Source organism: Bolinopsis microptera, chromosome 7, assembly GCF_026151205.1.
Source record: "Bolinopsis microptera isolate Bmic1 chromosome 7, MBARI_Bmic_1.0, whole genome shotgun sequence".
NCBI classification, from domain to species: domain Eukaryota; kingdom Metazoa; phylum Ctenophora; class Tentaculata; order Lobata; family Bolinopsidae; genus Bolinopsis; species Bolinopsis microptera.
In genome coordinates this window covers 7,661,323-7,685,547 of record NC_087078.1, presented here as the reverse complement: position 1 = coordinate 7,685,547, position 24,225 = coordinate 7,661,323, and the positions used below count along the sequence as shown (strand labels likewise).

The 24,225-nt window shown below is 38.1% G+C and overlaps 3 protein-coding genes and 1 long non-coding RNA gene across 4 annotated transcripts in view; 2 read left to right on the top strand and 2 right to left on the bottom strand.

Moving 5' to 3' along the window:
• Positions 1-1,064: 1,064 nt before the first annotated feature.
• LOC134818325 (uncharacterized) lies at positions 1,065-1,739 on the bottom strand. Its single transcript, XR_010160635.1, has 2 exons — positions 1,548-1,739; positions 1,065-1,419 (listed from the first exon to the last, which is right to left on the bottom strand). It is a non-coding gene; the product is annotated as an uncharacterized LOC134818325 (long non-coding RNA).
• Positions 1,740-3,072: 1,333 nt separating this feature from the next.
• LOC134817948 (uncharacterized) lies at positions 3,073-5,344 on the top strand. The gene is made up of 4 exons (XM_063827329.1): positions 3,073-3,300; positions 3,519-3,906; positions 4,122-4,222; positions 4,381-5,344. Exons 1-4 carry the CDS (start codon positions 3,094-3,096, stop codon positions 4,579-4,581), a joined length of 897 nt encoding a protein of 298 aa, XP_063683399.1. The 5' UTR covers positions 3,073-3,093; the 3' UTR covers positions 4,582-5,344.
• Positions 5,345-13,947: 8,603 nt separating this feature from the next.
• On the bottom strand, positions 13,948-15,024 carry LOC134818655 (uncharacterized). Its single transcript, XM_063828294.1, has one exon. The coding sequence runs from the start codon at positions 15,022-15,024 to the stop codon at positions 13,948-13,950; it is 1,077 nt and encodes a 358-aa protein (XP_063684364.1).
• A 1,090-nt stretch (positions 15,025-16,114) lies between these two features.
• Positions 16,115-24,225, top strand: part of LOC134818368 (LIM domain-containing protein B-like) — a 33,230-nt gene continuing 25,119 nt past the window's right edge. The window contains exons 1-7 of the mRNA XM_063827884.1: positions 16,115-16,348; positions 17,766-17,938; positions 19,776-19,913; positions 20,261-20,395; positions 22,229-22,365; positions 22,550-22,653; positions 23,578-23,696. Of these exons, the coding sequence (XP_063683954.1) occupies positions 16,161-16,348; positions 17,766-17,938; positions 19,776-19,913; positions 20,261-20,395; positions 22,229-22,365; positions 22,550-22,653; positions 23,578-23,696 (994 nt within the window). The 5' untranslated portion in view covers positions 16,115-16,160. The remainder of the gene's footprint in view (positions 16,349-17,765; positions 17,939-19,775; positions 19,914-20,260; positions 20,396-22,228; positions 22,366-22,549; positions 22,654-23,577; positions 23,697-24,225) is intronic.

Here is a 24,225-nt window from a genome sequence, read left to right as displayed (position 1 = left end):
TAGTTGGGACTTTGTCTATGGTAGGATTGTCCTGTAGGTCTTTGTCCTTGAAACTGTTGCTCTGACGAGTTAGGTCTTTGGTAGGATTGCTCTGCTGGTCTTTGTCTTCGGTATTTTCCACCTTGGAAATACAGAACATTCTCTTCATCGTCTTTTTCTCTGTCACTAGTACTGCTATGCTGGTTTCTCTTGTCACTACCAGACGAACAATATCCGCTTCTGTCACTAGCTGAGCTGCTGCTGTGGTAAGAATCTTTGGTATAAAATACTGGTTCTTCTTTGATTTTTATACCACTAGAACTAGCTGCTGAGAAGTAAGGATTTGCGTTCTTTCCTTGATCATTGCTGGAACTGCTAATAATTCCAGAACCATCTCCAAAAGTACGTTTCAGAGCTTTTACCATGCCATCATACGTCAGTGTTTCTGTTGTTGCTCGTATGAGTCTTTTCTGTTCTGATGTTAGGCTTGCTTGGTGAAGTAACTTGAAGGCCTTGATCCCGTCTTCATAAGCATCTTTGTCTTCTCGAAGAGACTTCAGTCGTTTGTATCTCTGTTCGAACCCTCTGATGTAATCATCAATACTATCTTCTTTAGAGCGATTGTACTGCTCAAATTCTTCGATAGCTTGAAACAAGCTTTGTGTGTCATCTTTCAAAAAGAGTTTGTCCAACTCAGTTGTCAGCTTCGCTACAGTTCCGAGTTCTTCAGGAGGAATCTGTATAGCTGCTTCGTGAGCTTTTCCAGACATAAATCCAATCAATCTGGCCGCCTGTTGTGCTTCTTTAGCTTGAGTTCCAAGTACCCATATATTGACTTCTTTCTTCCATAGACCATAATCTGTCGCATCATTCAATACTGGTATTCTTTCACTACCCATCTTTACTTTACTTTAAATCTTTACTTTAAACTTTACTTTTCTTTTACACTTTACTTTACTTTTAACACTTTACTTTACTTTCCTTGACTCCTGATGGTTTTCTTCCTGCTACCACTGTTACAACCTATTCCTGACCTTAATTGATACACAATAAAATGGAATGTTAATACAAAATAAAACTCGGAATTATAATAAATAAACTGAAATAGAAGGTGTTAATAAATTAACACTAGATATTATAATAATTCACTTACTCACTAACCTCCCTAGACCTGTACCCGATTCCCACTATAAACTAACTACTAACTAACTACTTACTAAAACTACTACACTAAAATATCACCAAATAATATCCGAACTAAAAGTCTTTACTTCCTACTAAAATATATTACTAAAACTATGTTTATACAAAATACACTTCTTCGTTACTATCTTCTTTCTTCTAGTTGACTACTACTTACACTCCTAGCTACTGTTTACTATATCTTCTTATCTTCGTTCCACACTCCACTACAATACTACACACACACACTAAAAACACCTGAAATATGATTCATAAGTAATACAATAAATATGAATCATTTACAACATAAGAAATATATAAACCTACAACTATCATCAATCAATATAAAAGAATAAACCTAAACTATAACCTACACTAGAACCTACCGGTGTTCTACTACACTATCCACGAAGGACTTCGCAGGCTGGTACACCTTCTACACAGCACTGTTACTCTAACACACCTTCTGTTACTCCTTCCTCGTTGGATCTCTTCTTTACCTCTTCTTCACCGTGACACCTTCTCACATTAGCTATAATATATATTTATAATACAAAGAATAATCTTAGAACTCATATATTATAACAATTTTATCCTTTTTTTCCATCTAATCAGTAATCTTTGTCTTATTGCTATTTGATAGTATTTGTTATTGTCGGAACGTGTGCTGCTAGCAACAGGCACGTAGCCAGGGGGGGGGGGGGGGGCTAGGGGGGCGGCAGCCCCCCCGGAAAAAATCGAACCCCAGAAAAAAGATAAGCCCCCTAGTCCCCATGGTCGCCTGGTAACTGGGCTGTGTTTATGACTGCAGTCAGTCAAAGATTTGAACTGTGGATTAGTAAATATATGTCATTAAATCCAAGCAAACATTCTAGAAGACTTCTATAATTATAGTCAATAGTGTCCCCTAGACCGTAGGAAATGTAAAAATCTTAAGACGATGAGGCCTGAGTAAGTCGTAAATTCTGATTGGAGAATGCAGATTGCTGTTGTGATGTTACCAAATTTACGTGAGTACTTGATTCTTTTCAATCCCAGTTTATTGCTGTCCAACAAATTTCTTTAATGCCAAATGTCGTCTAAAACACCCTGTTTCGCAAAAAATTTCCGGGGGGCTGCGCCCCCCTAGCCCCCGCCAAGGGGCTCCGCCCCTGGACCCCGCTGGGGGCTGTGCCCCCAGACCCCTGCCACAGCTTGATTGGACGCGTCGGCTCGCTTCGCTCGCCGACAGCCCCCCTCAAAGAAAAATCCTGGCTATGTCCCTGGCTAGCAAATGTTACAATTTTGTAATTTATTTTCGATGATTATATTCTATATTCGGGTAGTTTACTCTTCTTTAGTAGTTAATTTATTATGAAGATTGGGGAAAATGTCTTTCGTTCTTTCTGATGTTATACGAGTGAGGCAGTTGTAACACATAAAAAACACCACTAGTATGTAATTCACAGCTGCTACATATTTGTCACTAAATGTGGCAGACTATGTCTAGACTCTGAGGATGACAAAAACACTTTTATGGCATTGCACCCATTCCAGTACAAGTTACAACTCTCCCGCACATACTGATTTAACACATGGTTGCTGTGTAACCCAAAGTTAACACATGGTTGCTGCATAACACATGGCCCATGGGGGAGATGAAACATTGTCTTTTTATGGGACGATTTACATATTTTCCTAGAAATGGTTATTAATTCTCACGCTGATGATCATTTCTATTGATTCTTTTTCAAGGTAACAAGTGGAAGTAACGGCAGTTTCCCAACAATATTTGTGGTGCTAATATTTATGGTACCTTTCTTACTATCTTTAGTTCCCTTGTTACCCTTAGTTCACGCTCCTACTCATATTCTAATTCAGCACTTTTATACAGAAACTTATCATAAATCAATTAATTCCATCTTATTCAACTAACAATTAATTTTATGAAGGATGATTTCTTTCAACAAGATAGGAAAGTTTCTCAGAGCAGGGCGACTTCACACGCTACCTACAAGTCTGTTCCCCGCTGCAGTGGGGTATCTGTTTGCTGAGGAGAGCGGTAGTAGTTTCGGTATTCTGTGTTTTGTCAGTATGGCTATCATCGTTTTACATGTAGCTTGTAACCTACTCAACACTTACTATGACTTCAAATACAAGGTAGGAAGGTTATTGTTAATGTATAAATACATTAAAATTTAGTATGTGAATTGTCCTTTTAAATGTATCTAGCCAATCATAATGTTAATCGTTATTGATAATCAGCTTAAAACATCGGATTATCCTGAGGGAATACTGATTTATTTCCTGCGATTTATTACATTGCGATAATTTAATATTTTATTAAACATGATTTTAATATTTCACCTTTGTTTCAGATAGATGATGCTGACAACTGTCACGATGAAACTATAGTAAAAGAACTTTTGCACGAAGATGAAGTTATAAACGGAGCTTGGCTCTGTCTGGCATTCTCCATGATGTTCTTTGGCAGTGGAGTCGTCATGATACGATCTGCCCACCTCATACCTTATGTCTTATTCTTCAAAACAATATTCATCGGATTCAACTATTCCACTGGGTTAAAGTTCAAGCACAACTGCCTGGGAGAGTTTGTTACATACATTACATTTGGTCCGAGTGTGGCTACCTTCGTGTTCTCCTGTTTATCAGGAGGGAAGTTCTCTGGGGAGGTGATAGTTGCGTCAAGTTCTCTGGGTATTGCTGTTGCTGCAGTACTGTTTGCACGCAATGTTAGAAGTGCAGGTCAGTTTGTTCATATTCTCTTATTACATGCATGTACTGTATAATACAGTGCGCTATATAATGTCAGATAGACATGCATGTACTGTAGAAGTGCGCTAATGTCAGATAGACATGCATATATACTGTATATAATACAGTGCGCTAATGTCAGATGTTTGGAATTTTACTGTCATGACTCTAATGTTGTCCAGTATAAACCAGTCCCTTTTCCTCAGGACATGATTTGAAGTGTGGTGTAAGAACAGTTGCTAATCAGCTTGGTCTCCAGAACTCTCTTAACCTATACTCACTCCTGCTTCTCATGCCATATGTTCAGGTACGAAAGTTATAATCTCAAGGGAAATAATTGTTCAGTAATTATTTTAAAACTTTGAAATGGGTCAGTAAGTCGTCTATTTATTACAAAGCACAAAAACATGCTGCTATAAAAGTGCAGTAAAATTACGTTAAGCATGACTTAATACATTCCCCTAGGTAACGGGTTTTGCTATCCTGTACCAACATCTGGAGCTGATACTGATCTGGATCCTTGCTCCTGTTACCCTCTACTTTGCTTATTATCCTCATCGTTCAGGTGTTACTGATGGTATCAGTGCACTGTGGGACAGAACAGTTGTTAACTTCCATCTGTTTGCGTCGTATTACTTGTGTCTGCTGTATTATGTACTGGATTAAAGTGTGATTACTGTTGACGGTTGATAGGATTTAAGGGATAGTATCTTTCTAGTAACAATATCTCCGACCTTTGAATTTTGTGCACTACCCAAGCAATGTTGAAACTTATTTTAGAAATTATTGATAAAACCTCATTTATACGGCGAAGGACTCTCGGCAATTTGTTTGGTTTCAATCAGCAAAAAGCGTTAAAAACAACTAACCTATTTATATATTGAGAAGATTTTGCATATTTATCGAGAATATTTTCATTATTATTTTAAGCTGTCGTCAAATCGCGCTGGACGCTAGCATGGGTTTTTTGACATTATTTTTATTCGATTTAGATTCTATTTTTATTATCAATACAGTTATTGTTTAAATAATTTTTGAGAGCTTAATTGGGTTAATTGCTTGGTGCAGTTAATTAACGTCCGGAACAATTTTTTAATAGAATTGATATATTTTCAAATGTGTGCACAAGTTTAAGGTTTCAACAGAGATTTGCATACACTAATGTTCAGTCACCCGCATATTATTCGTGCATATTTATTTTACACTACTGCACTTAATTAACAAAGTATTTTTACTATTTTCTTACTTTCTAAATTTAAGTTTCTAGATTTTTAGTAAATTTTGCTTCAATTTTGTACTAAATGAAATATTTATTACCTTAGATATAATGATATTACTTTAAGATAATAATGATAACATAGATTTGAATAAATAATTTTATATGATTTACCCGCATTGCATGATATCATAAATATTTATTATTATTTATATGGATTTGTATTTTTATTATCCATCATCGTTTATCATAAATAACTATTCGCCATAATATGGTGTACATTTACATAATGTATTTATCTGGTGGCCCGTTTGTCAACATTCTATGAGTTGAATCCAATACTAGAGCTTTCCTTTATTGCATTATCCGGTTCCGTAAAGCTACCTTCCAGTTTTGAATACAACGTCGTTTCTTGTAAATAATAATAATTCGACGTTAAATGCAATATATTTATAGATTATGGAGCTGGCGCATTTTACCATCATTCCTTTTCCTCGTAGCACATGTTAACAGCGTTAACCGTTGTCATTCATACCCAACCACTGGTTTCAGAACGTATTAGCTTGCGTCTAGATCATGATACATGATAATAAGCTTGACGTTTCGTATTAAATCCAGGTCATACTTATGATGAAAGCATCCTTTTTTAGTTCATACCGCAACTTGTAGCTTCTATTTTGATAGCATTTCAACAATCGTATGTTGACATCCACTCCCTTCAAAGCCTCGTGATTTTTCGTGATCTAGTGTTCAGGAATTTGACTGAGTTACCTATATAATAATATAAATACCCCGCTTACAAGACCTGGGTATGAAACGCAGAGTTACATACTTACATAGGGCTTCTCATCAGGAAACTCATGCAATCCACTTAATTGAATACGGTCAGTCCTGTTTCTTCAGTTCATTGAGGAATTTTCACATTTTATTGTTACTTTAAATATAGCTAGGTACTAATAAATGTGTGTACATCCTGCTTGTAGCCTGAATAGAGTGGTTTTCAATCGGGGAAAAATATATAGCTATATATTACCCTTATTATATAGTGTTACCGTTACGTAGCAACTCCCATTGTTGCCTAGCAACTCCCACAGGTGCAGACACAGTCACCTATAATACCCCACGTGTTAACCCGGTGTCACGTGACTCGCACAAATTAGCGCTGCAACAGTGCGTAACGCAGCTAATATGCACTCTCCCGCTGCAGCCCCCTGGCCCTCATGCTCATTGCACCGTACTAATCTGAGCGTAACTGTGTGATAATATTGAAGTTAATATTGAAATTAATAACGACAGTCGAGATGCAGAATGTATCGTAATGCAATTTGCAACGCGGGCGCTACAAGCACGGCAGGGCGCACCACGTGGCAGAACATCACTATTTTTGATTTGCCGAGAAAACGTAGGTCTGATGAAGTTGAACGTGTTCTCAGTTGGTCGAGGGCACATCACGTGGTCTCACCGAGCTCACTCATTGGTCAAGGGCACGTCTCGTGAGCGCTCGGAGCTCTCCTATTGGCTGCCCTAACATGACATTTATTAATAGTGTTGACAGAATTGCTGTCGGTTTTCAGTGAGCTAAAGTGTGCGTGTGTGTAGAGTTTTTATGTTTGGTATCATATACTGCAACCCTCCGTACCGCTGGAAAAACGAGATCGTGGTTCAACTGATACTCCTACAAAAATATCTCGTGACAAATATCTTGATGATTTAACTTCGTTTGACTTCATCCGCCTTGATTTACCACTCGATTTACTTTCCAGTAATAGCTCAGTTAGATTATAATTGACATTGATCTATGTGATCTTGATTTGGTATTGGACATCCAACCCACACACACACACACACACGGCACATCTCGGCTCTCTCCTTACATTCCAGTATTTTTAGGTTACTTCAACACTTGTACTTCTGGGCTTCAGCGTTTCAATATAATTGAACAATTCCCAATCGGTGCTTCTTTCGTCTTCTTGTATTACTCTGCAGTTATTCGTTTATATAGTCCGCTTTTCTTTAATCCGTGTAATGTGAGAGTAAGGGTGTAAAATAATCGAGTTTTTTTATTTTTGTCGCACTATAAAAAAATCTTTTTTTGAGTATTTAGTGCACTTATACATTATTATATAACATTATATTTTCTGCGTCTCATTTCTTGAAGAAGAGTTCAGATATACCAACATTCCACTAGTGCAATAAAGGCGACAACCCGCCTTATGTAATATATTCCCGCATGTTAGAGAACATAAAATACATATTATTCCCGTTATTCTGGTGGTTGCTGACTTGTTAAATTGGCAGACAAGATAAAGTAGGTTGGGTGTTAAAAGGGTATTGCTAGTTTTGTGACTGTACATCTTGTGGTTCTTACCTGTTTTCTCTACGTTTTATCAGTTTTCTCTACATGTTTTCTTACGTCGTGTTACTCAGTTTATTAACTTTAAGCGCTCAACACTATTCAATGGAAGTCTTCTAATTCGTGGTTGCGTTGATTTGGAGTGCTATACCGTGTTCGTTTATTTATCTCGGCCAATGTTTTCTATGCTTTTTGTTTAATCTCCTTATACAGTATAGTTTGTATAATAGACCTCGAAACAGCCTTAACGTTAATAATCTTGCTTCAAAATTAATTACAGATGCATTTATATCTATATTCACTAATCATGTCGTCTAGATCAAGGATATTTGCTAATCAGAAAGTTGCCAATCAATTGTCGCATCATATTAACATAAAAGTATATATAATACGTGTGGCACGTTATATTTGGTGGTTGCTACGTATCATTTCCTATCTTACTATTTTAGCACAAGTAAACGAGATATTGAATTAGAAGTTAATTTGGCTACAGATCGTTGCTTCAGGAGTGGCAACACTTATTCGAACACAACTTCCTCAAGCCAGATGCTTTGTTTGTAGATGTTATTTGTTAGATAGTTCTTTCCATCATTAAATTCTTCAGTAAATTCAGTCGATTAATTTTGTTTTCTCACGCAGCCTGTACTGCCATTAAATTCCTCCCATTCTAATTACTGCCATCACCACTGTAAGTAGTTGAGACTTGAGAACTTCCTGGGTTGATGGTTTAATGAGAGAAAACCATGTGAGCTACTGCCAATATTGTCTCGAACTTAGATAAGTACTTTATCCGACTGTCCGTGTTGACTGTTGGTACTTGTCACTATAGCATTATAGATTATATTTATTCATAAAGTCATTTTCGGAAAAGGCGGCGATTTCTTTGTCCGGATAGCCTACTTAGTTCCTTTGTATTGTTACTTTGCAGGATACAATAATCTCACAACATCGACTTTAGCTGGATAAAAACTAATGCATTTTAGTTATTTTTTCAGCCCTTCGTTTTTGTTATAATGAAACTTTAAACGCGTTGATAACTACATGTTGTTTGTCATAATCACTGATGATAACTAAATATTTAACCATAAAGTAGGATGGTTGTACAATGTACAATTTACAATGTAGATCTGACCCAAACTATATTTCTGTAAAAGTATAAAGTATGATAGTTATAGACTTATATAGTGTATATAATATAGTGTTATAGTTATAGTAGTATACACTCACTAAACTATAAAGTATGATAGTGATTAGTTATAGTGGTAGACACTTACTAAACTATAAAGTTGGATAGTTATAGTGGTAGACACTTACTAAACTATAAAGTAGGATAGTTATAGTGGTAATTATAAATTATAAAAGTCGAGATGCAGAATGTATCAAGCAATTTGCAACGCGGCGCACAGCACGGAGGGCGCACCACGTGCAGAACATCACTATTTTTGATTTGCCGAGAAGAAAACGTAGGTCTGATGAGTAACGTGTTCTCAGTTGTCGAGGGCACATACGTGGTACCACCGAGTACTCATTTGATCAGGGCCGTCTGTGAGCGCTCGGAGCATCTCCTATTGTAGCGCTAAATGGACATTTATAATAGTGTTTACAGAATTGCTGTCGGTTTTCATAGCTAAAGTGGTGCGTGTCTGTACAGTTTATTTATTGGTATCATTATACTGCAAACCCTCGTACCGCTGGAAATAACTAGTATCGTAGGTTCAACTGATACTCCTAAAAAAATTCTAACGTGGTAAATATCTTGATGATTTTAAACTTCGATTGACTTCAACCGCCTGTATTTATACGCCTCGATTTACTTTCCAGTAATAGCTCATTAGATTATAATTGACATTGATCTATGTGATCTTGATTTGGTATTGGACATCCAACCCACACAAACACACACACACACGGCACATCTCGCTCGCTCCTTACATTCCAGTATTTTTAGGTTACTTCAACACTTCTGGGCTTCAGCGTTTGAATATAATTGAACAATTCCCATCGGTGCTCTTTCGTCTTCTTGTATTACTCTGCAGTTATTCGTTTATATAGTCCGCTTTTCTTTAATCCGTGTAATGTGAGAGTAAGGGTGTAAAATATCGAGTTTTTTTTATTTTGTCGCACTATAAAATAAATCTTTTTTGAGTATTTAGTGCACTTATACATTATTATATAACATTATATTTTCTGCGTCTCATTTCTTGAAGAAGAGTTCAGATATACCAAACATTCCACTAGTGCAATAAAGGCACAACCCGCTTATGTAATATATTCCCGCATGTTAGAGAACATAAAATACATATTATTCCCGTTATTCCTGGTGGTTGCTGACTTGTTAAATTGGCAGACAAGATAAAGTAGGGTTGGGTGTTAAAAGGGTATTGCTAGGTTTGTGACTGTACATCTTGTGGTTCTTACCTGTTTTCTCTACGTTTATCAGTTTCTCTACATGTTTTTCTTACGTCGGTGTTACTCAGTTTATTAACTTTAAGCGCTCACACTATTCAATGAAGTCTTCTAATTCGTGTTTGCGAGTTGATTTGGGAGTGCTATACCGTGTTCGTTATTTATCTCGGCCAAGGTTTTTCTATGCTTTTTGTTTAATCTTCTTATACAGTATAGTTTGTATAATAGACCTCGAAACAGCCTTAACGTTAATAATCTTACTTCAAAATTAATTACAGATGCATTTATATCTATATTCACTAATCATGTCGTCTAGATCAAGGATATTTTCTAATCAGAAAGGTTGCCAATCAATTGTCGCATCATATTAACATAAAAGTATATATAATACGTGTGGCACGTTATATTTGGTGGGTTGCAACGTAATCATTTCCTATCTTACTATTTTAGCACAAGTAAACGAGATATTGAATTAGAAGTTTATTTGGCTACAGATCGTTGCTTCAGGAGTGGCAACACTGATTCGAACACAACTTCCTCAAGCCAGATGCGTTTGTTTGTAGATGTTATTTGTTAGATAGTTCTTTCCATCATTAAATTCTTCAGTAAATTCAGTCGATTAATTTTGTTTCGTCACGCAGCCTGTACTGCCATTAAATTCCTCCCATCTAATTACTGCCATCACCACTGTAAGTAGTTGAGACTTGAGAACTTCCTGGGTTGATGGTTTTAATGAGAGAAAACCATGTGAGCTACTGCCAATATTGTCTCGAACTTAGATAAGTACTTTATCCGACTGTCCGTGTTGACTGTTGGTACTTTCACTATAGCATTATAGATTATATTTTATTCATAAAGTCATTTCGGGAAAAGGCGGGGGGGCATTTCTTTGTCCGGATAGCCTACTTACCTTACTCGGGAATATTATAGCGGGTTAATTTATGACTGGGGAAAATTAATGACCGGGAAAAATAAGGCGGACTTTCCCAAAACCCGCCAAATTATCCCGGTCATGTATTACCGGTGGCCGGACCTTTCAAGTTTTTTTTCAGAGGTCAACAAATTTTCAACCGAATTTGTCTGTTTTTTTATTTGTTAAAGAAGTTATTTTTGCTAAATTCGAAGTTGTATTGGTTGTCTTAACAAGACTTTCATTTTGTCCGCTAATGGGGCTACTGCTCTGAAGGGTCAGCCGGAGCTAATTAATTTCCTGCCCACCGCTTGGTATTGGGGAACGTCTTGGCTTTGCATCTTCAACTGCCTCCAGTAATCATCCACCGTGGACCATGAAATAGTGGCACAGTTTACCTCACTTCTAGCGGATGTGGCCACAAGTTACTTAAACGGGAAAAAGTATATTAAAGTATATTAAAGTATATTAATAATTATATATATATATATAATAACATCCATAAACAAAAGAGCACCTAAAGAGCTCAGCAAAAGTGCTGGCCTATTTACGCTTACGAAGACTCATTCGTTCAATATGTCTCAAAGTAAATAAACTCCCTCATCCTACTCTATCTCTTGCTAAGTTTCACTAAGTTGGTAAAATCATCTTCATTTTTCAAATAAATTTGTCTCTTAAATAGGTCCTTTTTTCACAATAATATCATACAAATTAGTCCTGTGTCTACCCCACTTGTCCCTTTAGTGTTTGACCACCTAGTGTAGCAAATATCAGAGACTGGTAGGCAGGCGTGTCGTTGTCACTGCGTAGAACATGACCTAGCATTGTCCACCGAGCCTTTTCCACTCTCTCGAAAGGGGGCCTGGTCTGGTACGAGCGTAGAGGGCCTTGTTAGATATTGAGCTAGGCCAATAGATGTGTAGGATGCGCTTGAGGTGCTTCCTCTGAACAACATCTACAGACCTCTAGAACATGCTGAGGTACGGCCCAGCAGCAGCAGTTGTACAGGAGCACTGATACTACTAGTGAGTCGTAGAGTTTGATCTTTCTCTTCTCAGTTATCTGACTCCTCTCTGATCCCTGGCACCACAGCTTGTCAAATGACCAGAAGGCAGAGTTAGCTTTATTATTCTATTAGTAACATCCTGCTCTGATCCAAGCTTAGTACCAAGAAGCGTCTCGTTTCTCCACTCCTCTTTTCCTCTTAGTTCATTACCCCACTCGTCACAGGCACCAACTTCTTCTAAATACACTCTGGTAAACTTTGTTTTGTGTCATTGACAAAGAGACTCCATTCACTGAGAATATTCTTGGAGATCTGAAAGATATCCTGTAACTCCTCCATATCTTCACCAATCTCCTCTACATCGTCTGAATAGCCGGACTCAAGAGGCATGTGGTTATCGGCTATCGGAGGGTTGGGTCTTGAGGGGAGGACTGCTCTTATGTGCACTACAGCTCCAGCTAGATTGAGGGTAAACAATTTACCAGCTGTGCTGTCTCCTTGGGAGGCTCCTATGTTGAAAGAGAACATCTCTTAGTCAGTAGAACACACTCTGACTACTAGAGTGTTGTTAGCCATGAGGTATTGTACAAGCCTCAGGTCGTCTCTGGAGCATCCTGCAGCTTCTAGTAGTCTGATTGTTGTACCTCTGCGGATGGTATTGAAGGCAGCTGACATGTCGATACTCACTTTGTTCCATTCAAACTCCTTCTTCATTACTACAGATATGAGCATGCTCTGTGCCCAAACTAGGTCGGCACAGCTCCTGCCAGCTTTGTAGGCAGCTTGGAACGTCCACAGCTGTCTCTATTCTGTTTAGCACTATCAGTGACAGGATCTTTCTAGAAACATTCAGCAGGGTCAATGGTCGTATCGACTTAACTGGGCCACGAGTTTTACCAGGCTTAGCCAGTGGTGTGAGGATGCCTGATCCTATTGCTTCAATGTGAATGTTTTTCTCGAAAGACTCGTTGAACACTTTAGCTAGCTCTTCATGAAGGAAGTGGAAATTATATTTGGAAAGCTTTCAGTCATTATGGCCTGCCATGTAAATACATTCGAATAATACAGGCATTCTTTAATGGAACTGTCAGTGCTGTTAGACACAATGGTGAACTATCAGAATGGTTTTGAAGTAAGTTCAGGCAGTGGCCAAGGAGACATTCAGGGTCCCCCACTTTTTAATGTCTGCCTCAATGTGGCTGCTGAGAGAACAGAAAGCAACAAAGTGGTGTCCCACGGAGCGGTTCTTCAAAGATCTATCAGTCCGCTTGTTGATGATATCACTGTGTTAGATACAGACTATGCAGATGACATGGCTGTACTGGATAACAGCGAGGAAGGTCTTCAAGAAACAACTGACCTTTTGTGTATGTATGGTGCCCAGGGAGGTCTCAGAATCAATGGTAAAAAGACTGAGGCTATGGTCATTGGTAAAGCAACCTCTCAACGGCCATACACGAAAGAAGCCACAGTGAACATCACTGTTGAAGACACGCCAGTGCAGCAAGTTAGTGACTTTACGTACTTAGGTACAATTATTTCCAGCGACGGTACTATCGACCGTGAGCTGTCAGCTAGGATTCAGAAAGCTTCCGGAGCCTTCAATCAACTGAGTAATATATGGAAAAACCGCAACATCCAGTCTTATACAAAGATCAGGATTTATAAGGCAGCAGTTTTGACAATATTGTTATATGGTAGTGAGGTTTGGAACACAACCAAAAAGCAGCTACATCGCTTTGAGGTGTTCCATCAGCGTTGCTTGAGGAGAATACTTAGGATAAGATGGCTCGATCGGGTTAGAAACACTGAAGTGCTGGAGCGTGCAAAGATAAATCCAGTAGGAGACGTTCATAGGAGCAAACCGCCTGCGTTGGTTTGGCCATGTCACCAGAATGCCAGACACTAGGCTTCCTAAGTACCTGCTTAACTGGACCCCTGCGCATGGGAGAAGATCTAGGGGCCGTCCAAGAAAGAACTGGATGAAATGTTTGCTGGAAGATGCTGCAGCGTTTACAGGAAACACTGACATAGACCTAGAAGGAGCGAGCGAGATGGCTAGTGACCGAAAACTTTGGAGGGAGATGATACGTCACAAACGGGAGTTCATTGGTGCAGGCCACTCGAATGATTGAGGAGACCTAATCAAGTACAAGTACACGTACTTCATGAAGGAGGGGGTTGTTCAGGGCTTTCATGACCTCGCCAGGAACTTTATCAATACCCACTGCTTTACCAGACTTGAGTTTACTGATGGCTCTCTCTATCTCTGCAACGGTGATGGGACTGTTAAGGCTAGATGGGGGGTCAAGGAAGGCAGGAAGGGTAGGCTCATCGGCGTCGTTGAACTCAGCTTCAAAGTACTCCTTAATAATCCTCGCTTTCTCCTCATTAGTACCTGCGATATTCCCAGCAGATTTGTGGACGGTTAGAGCTGGTCTAACATATCCTTTGGCGAGTATCTTAGAGGCTCCAAAGTATCTCCGGGCGTCGTCTGTGTTGTTTATCTCTTCGACGAGTGTGTCAGCACTGCGGTTGTTGATATCTCTGAGTCTCTTTGTGATCTTACGTCTTAGCTGGTTGATGTTGGTCTTGACATGCTTCCTGTTGGTCGGGAATTTGTTCTGCATATTCGCAATCACCAGCTGCTTGCGTTCAAGTGACAGTTCAGCGATCTCAGGATCAGTACTGAAGGATTTGTGTTTTTTTGGAGGTATAGTTCCTAGCACCTCGTCAGCAGTGTTATAGGCATCTGTTATCAGGTTGTTGAGGTCATCGTTGGGGTTGCCTGTCTTGGGTCTCATTCTTACTTTCTTCTCAAACGTACTCAGCATCTTCTTCTTAACTCCATGATCTTGTAGTCTCTTGAGGTCAAGCTTTCTGGACGTCTTGTGCTTCTTATGGACAAGGTACTTCTGGTGGAGTGTGACGCGAGCGACTACAGGCTTGTGATCTGATTTGAGTAGGGCTCCTCCGTATGAACGAGCGTCCGTGATATTCACTTTGTAGCTAGATTTACAAAGGATGTAGTCAATCTGCTTGTAGTATTTCACGGTCTTGTCAGGGTCACCTCGGGCTGTAGTAGTACCGTGCCATGATGTAATGTGACGAGCTGAATGTTTGAAGCTTGTGTTACAGGCATAAAAATCCTTCTCAATCATAAAATCAAGCAAACGTTGGCCATTGCTGTTACGTTGACCGACTCCATACATACCCATATTGCGTGATAAACCAGAAAGGATGTCAAAGTATATAAAGTATATTAAAATATATCCCCGGGTCAAAGTTGGAAAAAAACCTACATTTTAATATACTTTAATATGGTTGCCCTCCCCCCCCCCCCCAATTGTGATTTTATAACGAAATTATGGTAGCAACCGCCAATAAAGTTACAGCCCTCCATCTACTGCTTCAAAAGTCTTCTCTAGCACATATGAGACTTCAGGTAAAATATGATGATCACCACCCCCTTGGAACCCCATAATCTGAGTCGGCGGGTTTTTTTATGACTGGTAAAATTTTTGACCGGGAAAAATATGGCGGAATCTTCCAAAACCCACCACTTTATCCCGGTTATAATATTCCCGAGTAAGGTAGTTCCTTTGTATTGTTACTTTGCAGGATACAATAATCTCACAACATCGACTTTAGCTGGATAAAAACTAATGCATTTTAGTTATTTTTTCAGCCCTTCGTTTTGTTATAATGAAACTTTAAACGCGTTGATAACTACATGTTGTTTGTCATAATCACTGATGATAACTAAATATTTAACCATAAAGTAGGATGGTTGTACAATGTACAATTTACAATGTAGATCTGACCCAAACTATATTTCTGTAAAAGTATAAAGTATGATAGTTATAGACTTATATAGTGTATATAATATAGTGTTATAGTTATAGTAGTATACACTCACTAAACTATAAAGTATGATAGTTATTAGTTATAGTGGTAGACACTTACTAAACTATAAAGTAGGATAGTTATAGTGGTAGACACTTACTAAACTATAAAGTAGGATAGTTATCGTGGTAGACACTTACTAAACTATAAAGTAGGATAGTTATAGTGGTAGACACTTACTAAACTATAAAGTAAGATAGTTATAGTGGTAGACACTTACTAAACTATAAAGTAGGATAGTTATAGTGCAGTGGTAGACACTTACTAAACTATAAAGTAAGATAGTTATAGTGGTAGACACTTACTAAACTATAAAGTAGGATAGTTATTAGTTATAGTGGTAGACACTTACTAAACTATAAAGTAGGATAGTTATAGTGGTAGACACTTACTTAACTATAAAGTAGGATAGTTATAGTGGTAGACACTTACTAAACTATAAAGTAGGATGGTGGTAGACCCAACACCACCCTCGGTGCGCAAGAAGGAGCCACACGAGATCCTGACAGGAGAAGTAAAACAGCTGAGTTCTGTAGATCAGCTGCTAGATGCGGACTTGACATGGTTACACATGAGACCACTGTATGATAGGAGGGCTGTGGATAAACGGGCTGAATCTCCTACTCTTGTTAAAGGGTGAGTATAGTTGGAATTGTGATAATTGTGATAATTTATCAATAATTGGTTTTTATAGAATGATGGTATGTGCATCATGTATAATATACACTTAATTTATACAGTATATTGATAACGGCTGGTTGGCTGATATTCTTTTTCGCTAAGGTAACGTTGTGGACCGCTAATAACAAATTTGACGTGGTTATATTATTAATTGTTATCATGAAAATAAAGAGCACATTTTTTGGATAGCGTCGACATTTTGAGAAATTGTGGGTCTTCCAGTCCCTGCATAATATATCGAACTGTTCCTAGCTGACAAACCATATTTTTGAGCACGCGAATCCTTTCTTCTCCAAACATAGCCCATACAAGGAACTTCCAAGCATCTCGAACCTGCCACGAGCTTAATTTCACTTAACTAGATCCGGAATCTATTGTAACACACAAACAATGTCAGTGTTATCTGTGTAACATTATCATTGTACACTAGAGCATTGTACAATGTACAATGAAGATGTAGCTCAGAAATGTACTAGTAGATCCTGCAGATATAAGCGCGACATTAGTCCATTAGAGCTCAATTAAACCTCGCAGTTACCACTACCAGCTAGGGTCCAGTAGTAGAACGTGTGCAGTTGTGAGGTATACTAATACAATATATTAAAATATATCAGTGTGTGTGAGACTACACTGAAAGCAGTACAACAGGGCCAGGGCGTAGTTTTGTGGTACAGCTGTAATTCTCTAACTTACCGTCACTGCGATGATCTATGTGTTTGGGCGACTGGTCTGCATTTTTTGGATAATTGCACACAAAAAGTGTGAACCACGTCAAGGTCTACAGTATGGCACTTATCAACAATAAGTCATATCATGCGCATATTTGACAGGGCATGACGTATGAAACGACGTTATTCATTCATAATTAAAACAGGAATATCATGGTGATTGAAAGGAGTCAGGCTGATTTATTAATTCGGCAAATTGTAACCTTCTTTGTCAAAGAAACTCCTGGTTCCTTTACATTTATATCGAATTATACCAAAGTCATGTTGATGGATTGCTATTAATTAACTGGTAGCCAATATCCTGCGGTCCAGTGTATCTAAGTTGGGGAATGTGGGAGTAGCTGTGTTTACACTGATAACCTAATATCCTAGTATATTATCGCAAAATCAACCCTCCTATTATCTGCCGAAACACGTATAATATTTGCACTCGTACAATATTCGTACTCGTACAAGATTTAAAACAGTTAAACCTAGGGCCTGTCGTGCTATCAAATTAGTTCCACCGGGATCTGGTAGTAGTCATCATTCTCCGGCTATTCTATCGTCATCTCGCACAACTCATTGAGAAAAATGACTGTTAAACCTAATATCCCCTTTATTTCAGGTTAGCGAAGTTAAACCTAATATCCCTTTTATTTCAGGTTAGCGAAGACGCTAAAGGACCTGGAAATCAACTCCCCCGTATCAGGAGATCGTAAGGATGTTGCTAAGGATTTTTATGACACTCCCAGCACGCTGCCTGACTCCTTAAAAAGAAGGAGCTCTGCTATGATATCTGCCTCACAGCCTCTCAGAGTTATGATGGTTACACCAGGTTAGTTTTCTTCACCAGGTTAGTTTTCTTCAAAAGTTTAGGAAATATTTTCTGGGGAAAATTTATTTTCTGGGGAAACAATTTTCCGGAGAAATCTTATCAGGACTTTGACTGAACAGACATTGTTTACAGAATTTATCTACTTGGCGGCGAAAAATCACTAAGAGTAGAGATTTCCAAAGAAACGGCGAATGTTTACTACTATTATTGTCAACATACGCAAACCTTAGATGCCGCTTACCTCTTTTAGTCACACCATGAACTACAGTAACAAGTTATAGTGCTAGGCTGATGTGAGCTACAGAGATTTGTTAATTAACCCTAGATTACGCAGACGATAATGAGTCACGTTCATTCGATGATGAGTGAATAATAAACATCTACACTCACAATTATTACACAATTATTATTGATTCGGTACCAATTAATTGAATCGCCATCTTTCCCTCCCTCACATGATCAACCCTAACTAATGACAAAACACCAGACACCACCTTTACATGATTTATAGATTTACACGATTTCTATTATATTGTCTGATTACTCCATGTAGAACAGAATACTGGTTGGTAAGCCAGAATACTGACTTGTAAACTTATACCTTATTATTGACCGTTAAAAAAAGGCACCTAGCTAGACTTCAAATTGACTACAAGGGAGTTTTAATAGTCAAGCTATGAGAATTGTGAGTGAAATGTAGGTGAAATTTGAACCTGAAAACCCTGTAAGTAACAGCAAGCGAGACAGTTTACCCTAACTTCTGAAGTCACTTTAGTCACTCCCAATACACAACAGATCACGTGGCACGTTCTGACGACAGGCTTTTAACAGGGCGATGACAAGCTCGGCTGTTATACCTTTCCAAAAAGTAAACATTTCACCCTGGATTCTACCCTGATGTACGTCTGGGGGAAGGTTAAGTCATCTTGGAGGGAGAGGGAGGTTGGTAAGGTTGCAGGTTACGGGCGACTAGGTTAAAAGTAGCGTCTGGGGTTGTGTTTTTGGGGGTATGAGTTGGGTTACACGAAGTTTTTGTGTGTAATTACTAATGTGTTTGGAAAATCAGGGTTTTTAGGTGGTGTCATTATATAGGGCGCGGGCGGTGAGCTGCAAGGAGATATGGGATATGTAGAATGTGAGATATTTATTATATCACTGCATAAATATTCTGGATAATATTTTATGAGTCAAGTATTTGACACGATTAGAGGGGAGACTGGAATATCGTGTATTTCTAGAAAATTACTTTTAAGATACCACTTCGTTTACAGTCAATGTCGAGGTGTTATGCTTTTTTCTGTACCGAAACGCATGACACGAAGTTTGGGAAATCTTTTGTCTGAAGAAAGTCTGTTAAGTGTTTAATCAGTTTACCATGGACAAACATCGAGCCAATCATCATTAAACCGTATCTAGAGACCACCAGTGCATCAAGTTTAATCAAAAACATGAAGTACGAGACAGCACTACGTATTAAATAATAGATAACGTTACGCACTGATAGCATCACGTCCAAAGAAAAATGACGTCATTAAACAGGTTTTAACGAACCTATTGATACGTGATAAACTGCAGGAATTCCTATTGTTAGGAAATGATAGCAGTATCAGCTGAAGCACTAGAAAGCAGCCCTAATCTTAGGCTGTCTACAGTTGGCCGATCCCTAGATCACTAAATTTCATGAAAATTCCTAAAATAACTCTAGAAAAATTCCCGAAAGATTTACTTGATTATCATTAGCGACAATTACAAAGATCAACACTTCCATGATATCCTTACTTACTTCAACCCCTCTGATAAATGTTCAATCAATAGCTGATACATTATCACACCTCAGGAGAAGAGTTCACAGTAGACGAGTATGGTCAGCCTACACTGGGAACAATGGATAACTTGTACATTGGAACACTTGAGAAACAGCCAGAAGATGACAGTGATAAGCTCAAGATGGAGATAGATCAGTTCAAGATTCCTGGTACACCTCACATTCTATAAAATATATAATAATATGCCCTGTACTGTACAGTAAAACCTCGATTTATCGTACCCCTATTTCCCGTACACTCCGATTTAACGTACTATTTTGAATTCCCCAAATTGGGGTTTTACTACTTAGTACTGTTCAATACGTTTACGAGTATAGCTCGTAATTTTAGCCTTTAAATACATTCCACAATCCTATTTTATTAGTTGCATTATTGAATTTTACCCGAACATTCTTTTCCCACAGCATAATATTCCAATTTCCAACGCTGTTTTCCCACACAATTCCCATTTCTATAACACCCTCCCAAACCCTGCTGACATGGCCATTGTAACCAGGAAAGAAGACGCTGGCCCCACCCCTGAAGAGACGGGGTACAGTTGGTGTAGTGAGTACAGCTGAGGCTCCTACAGGTGTCACCCTTAAATCGCCTACTGGTCACGTGCCTGATTACAGCTACGTTAGAGGAACTGGTGAGTTCTCAAACACAAGGAAATATTTTGTTTTGGTGAAGGTGTTGAGTATTGCTCAGGAATGACGTGTTTATTGTGTACATTGGGATGGCTATTTTTTAATGTTACATCTGAAATTACAATGATATGGCAAACAGTCAAACATCATGACAGTGATAATTCTCACTTACACGGCCATTCTCCTCATCAAATCAAATATAACATATCATAATTACAAGTATCATAAATACAAGTATCTAGATTTATCTCAGTAAAATGTAAGCTCTTGCTCATGCTTGTAATTTCACTATTATGGACAATCCTGGACACATTGTTAAGATAGAAGACGAGAGAAAGCAAAGATCTGCAGTTCTGATCCTAAAGATGTACACCATGTCTTTAACATAACAGTCTCCTATATAGTTGTTATTTTGACATTCTAGTGTCGACTCTCCTCGCAATTCCTTAATTCTGCCTCCTTAGTGACAAATACTGCATATCGTCTCTTTAAACTCGTCTCAAGTTTAAACTAATTCCTCTCATCTGTTGTAAAGAGAGTTCTGGCTTGTGTGGCTGGGTTCTATTTTCATCTGGTTTAACTTTGAGTCATGCTTTATAGAATTTTATTAGTATCATAGTATATTACTACTACAGTAGTATTTCATACTCATTTTCTATACCCGGAGAGCATTTTGTTTAACTTTGCAAAGTCGGCACTTGGAAGTTCTGTACGTCACATTGACGTATTGTAGTCTTTAGTGTTGGTCTTGTTGTAGTGTTGATAATCCTACTGTTTTTACAATTTGTGAGAATTCGTCGGTAAATCAAGTACTGAACTGACAGTATTTTAATGGAACATCCAATCGAAGCCATCGATATTGTAGTAAAATGTTTTTGCATCATGAAAAACAATTTCCTTAAATCTTGCTTCCTGATATCGCCGTTAAAACATGTGTTGATGGATACACCTATAACCTGTATAATAATGTAACAAAGGCTGACTTCTATTTACATAGGTTACAGTACAGGGTGTATAATAGGGCATTTGGTCTGTGAATACCGCCCAATAATACTGAGCTGCAATGAATGTAATATCAGACAACATTATCCGTGGAGCGTATGAGGAGGAGCATACTAGACCACATTCTACTAGACCACATTCTAGACCACCTGGTGAGATTATTAGACAATGAATCTTCATTCTCCCATCATTCTCCCATCATTCTCCCATCATTCTCCCACGTCAGTCTCCATTGAGTATTGCTAACATTATCTGCGAGCTTGTCTACTAGTACCTACTAGACGTGGATCGTATTCCATAGAATTCAATCTTTGTTGATACATTTAGACAGATTGTGAGATAGCACTGTTTAAAACATGAATGGTAGCGTAAGTAAAGGCTATCGTGTTATAATGAAGTATTATAGAGAAGCAACACTTGTATTAGGGCGGTAACACTTGTATTAGGGCGGTAACACTTGTATTAGGACGGCAACTTGTATCAACTGGTTTTACCCTGTATTTGTAAACAAACAAGATAAGATCAGTATTTTGGTATTTAGGTATTCTCAGAATAGAATCAGTATATTCTTGTAACAGTTACCACCTTATGAATCTTATTTACTCGACGTCACAATTGTCACACCCTTTCATTTCATTATTAAAATGCTATCACCACCATTATTCGAATATTATCACACCCTTTTAAAATAAATTTGCCGACTTAACCAAGAACACGACCCTTTTCTGGATACTGAGGGTCATCCAAATTAGATGATCTAATACGCAGAAAAATGTAATCTAATCTGAATGTTTAAACCAATAAATTAACAAATTAACGAGATGTAATTTCAGCTGGTCAGATGCCGCAGTACGGTTACTCGATGTTTGGAGCTCCCGCAGGTGATGATTACGACAGTGACGATGACTACGTCACGATAGACCGACCAGAGGATATGAGTAATGAGATGTTAGATGCTTACATTGGCGAGGTGAGCCGCGCAAATGTGGTGAAACAGTGAAAACAGCAATGTAACCACATGTGAAATAAACGGATCATTTAGGAGTGAAAATTAAATTACCTTATGATTAATTTTCAGAAACAGCTCTTGATAGTATCAAGTTCCTGAAGGTACAACTCTTGATAGTATCTAGTTTCTAAACACCTTGAATCAGGTTAACAGAACAGGAGCCCCTGGCAAAGCAGGAGCTAAAGGTAACCCTGTTGAAGTAGCTGATAATATCCTGCTCTACGGTTTACACCCCATCCACTCTGATAGGTACAGTTAATTTATACAGGCCGGTTAGACCCCTCTGGGCCATTTTTGAGCCCCGGGCATCCACTGGTCGTAACTATTTCTATTATAGGTATAATTATTCAACCTTGAGGCAACTGAAAGCTCTCAATGATCAGTCTTGACTACCTGTGTTGTGTCAAAATGATGTTAACAAATCAGTTGATCTCAGTTGATCGGTTATTGGCGACTCCAGGAAGTCAAGCATGTTAACCCCACCATACTTTCATTGTTTTAAAGACAATAGAATATATTTTTATGCATGACTCACGAACGCAGAAGAGGAAATATTATGCGCATTGTTTTGTCCGGTATCCTGCTCATTATCATTATCAACTCCAAATTAGGAGTATTGTTTATCCAACTTTTCGCCATTCTCAGCTCTTATTCATTTCATCTCATTGTATCTGTTCTACTAGCGTTCGTGATCTGACTACCATCGTACCATTTCACGGTGCTGTCTTTCCGCCATTAGGAGCATTGTTTTATTTGAAATCTTCTCCGTGCTTATTGTCAACTGTTATTCATTTTGATAAGTTGACCGGCTGGGCGTTTATTTTCTCATTCATTTAATCTTTTTGTCTGTTGTACTCGACCCCACCCTGTACGTGATCTGTCCTCCACCATTTCTCGATATTTAAAAAAAAATAGTCCTTTGAATGAGTATCGGGGTGTTTGTCAGCGACGACAGGTTTTAATTTCACACAAGTCTTAATTAATTAAGTATGATCGAGGTTAATATTTTGACTGATTTATGAATTTTGTCATAATATATTCTAGTTATAGCATTGGATATAATAATCATTAATAAGGCTGCCAAAGATTGTAGTCGCATCCCTATTCCAATAACCATACAACCGATCACGACCTATTAATCACTAATTATCTAATTACCCAATGCTTCCCCAGGTTTGGTCTGTATAACGGACACAATCCGTCACTTACACCCGCTACCAGTGTTGGCAGTCTTAGAAGCAGGCAACTCAGCAGGGCTGACAGCGAGAATGACGGCCCACTCTCTGACGCAGGTTTGTGCCTTATTTTTTCATTAATTTAATTCAACTTAATAGAGAAGTTTATTTAGTTTTAGTGGGTTGTTTATAAGGTAGTTATTCAGTTCTTCATTAAGATTTACTTTAAAATTTTAGACTGTCTGGCTATCTCCCGGAGAACGGGATAAAGATATTTATCTAGTTTTACCCAATTACAATACGAGTTCTTAGTTAACATTTTATCTTACAAGAGCCAAACGCTATTTAGCTTTATGTGGCATAATTAAGTTACTTTACAAAATGATCAAAACTTAGTTTACCTATCTAATACGCTTATGATTGTTGTTGTCAAGATTGTAATAACCCTCTTCTTGAAGCATATTATTAGTCTCTATTCTTCTCGAAACATCTTCTTAAAGTACCTATTATAATTATATTCTTCACACCATTAACTAATATTATAGTGATCCTTGTTAAGAGATAAATCATAAGCAGCTAGTGTATTATTACCACACTATAGAATAATATACAAATTAGTACAAGGCACAAGCTGCTAAAACAATAC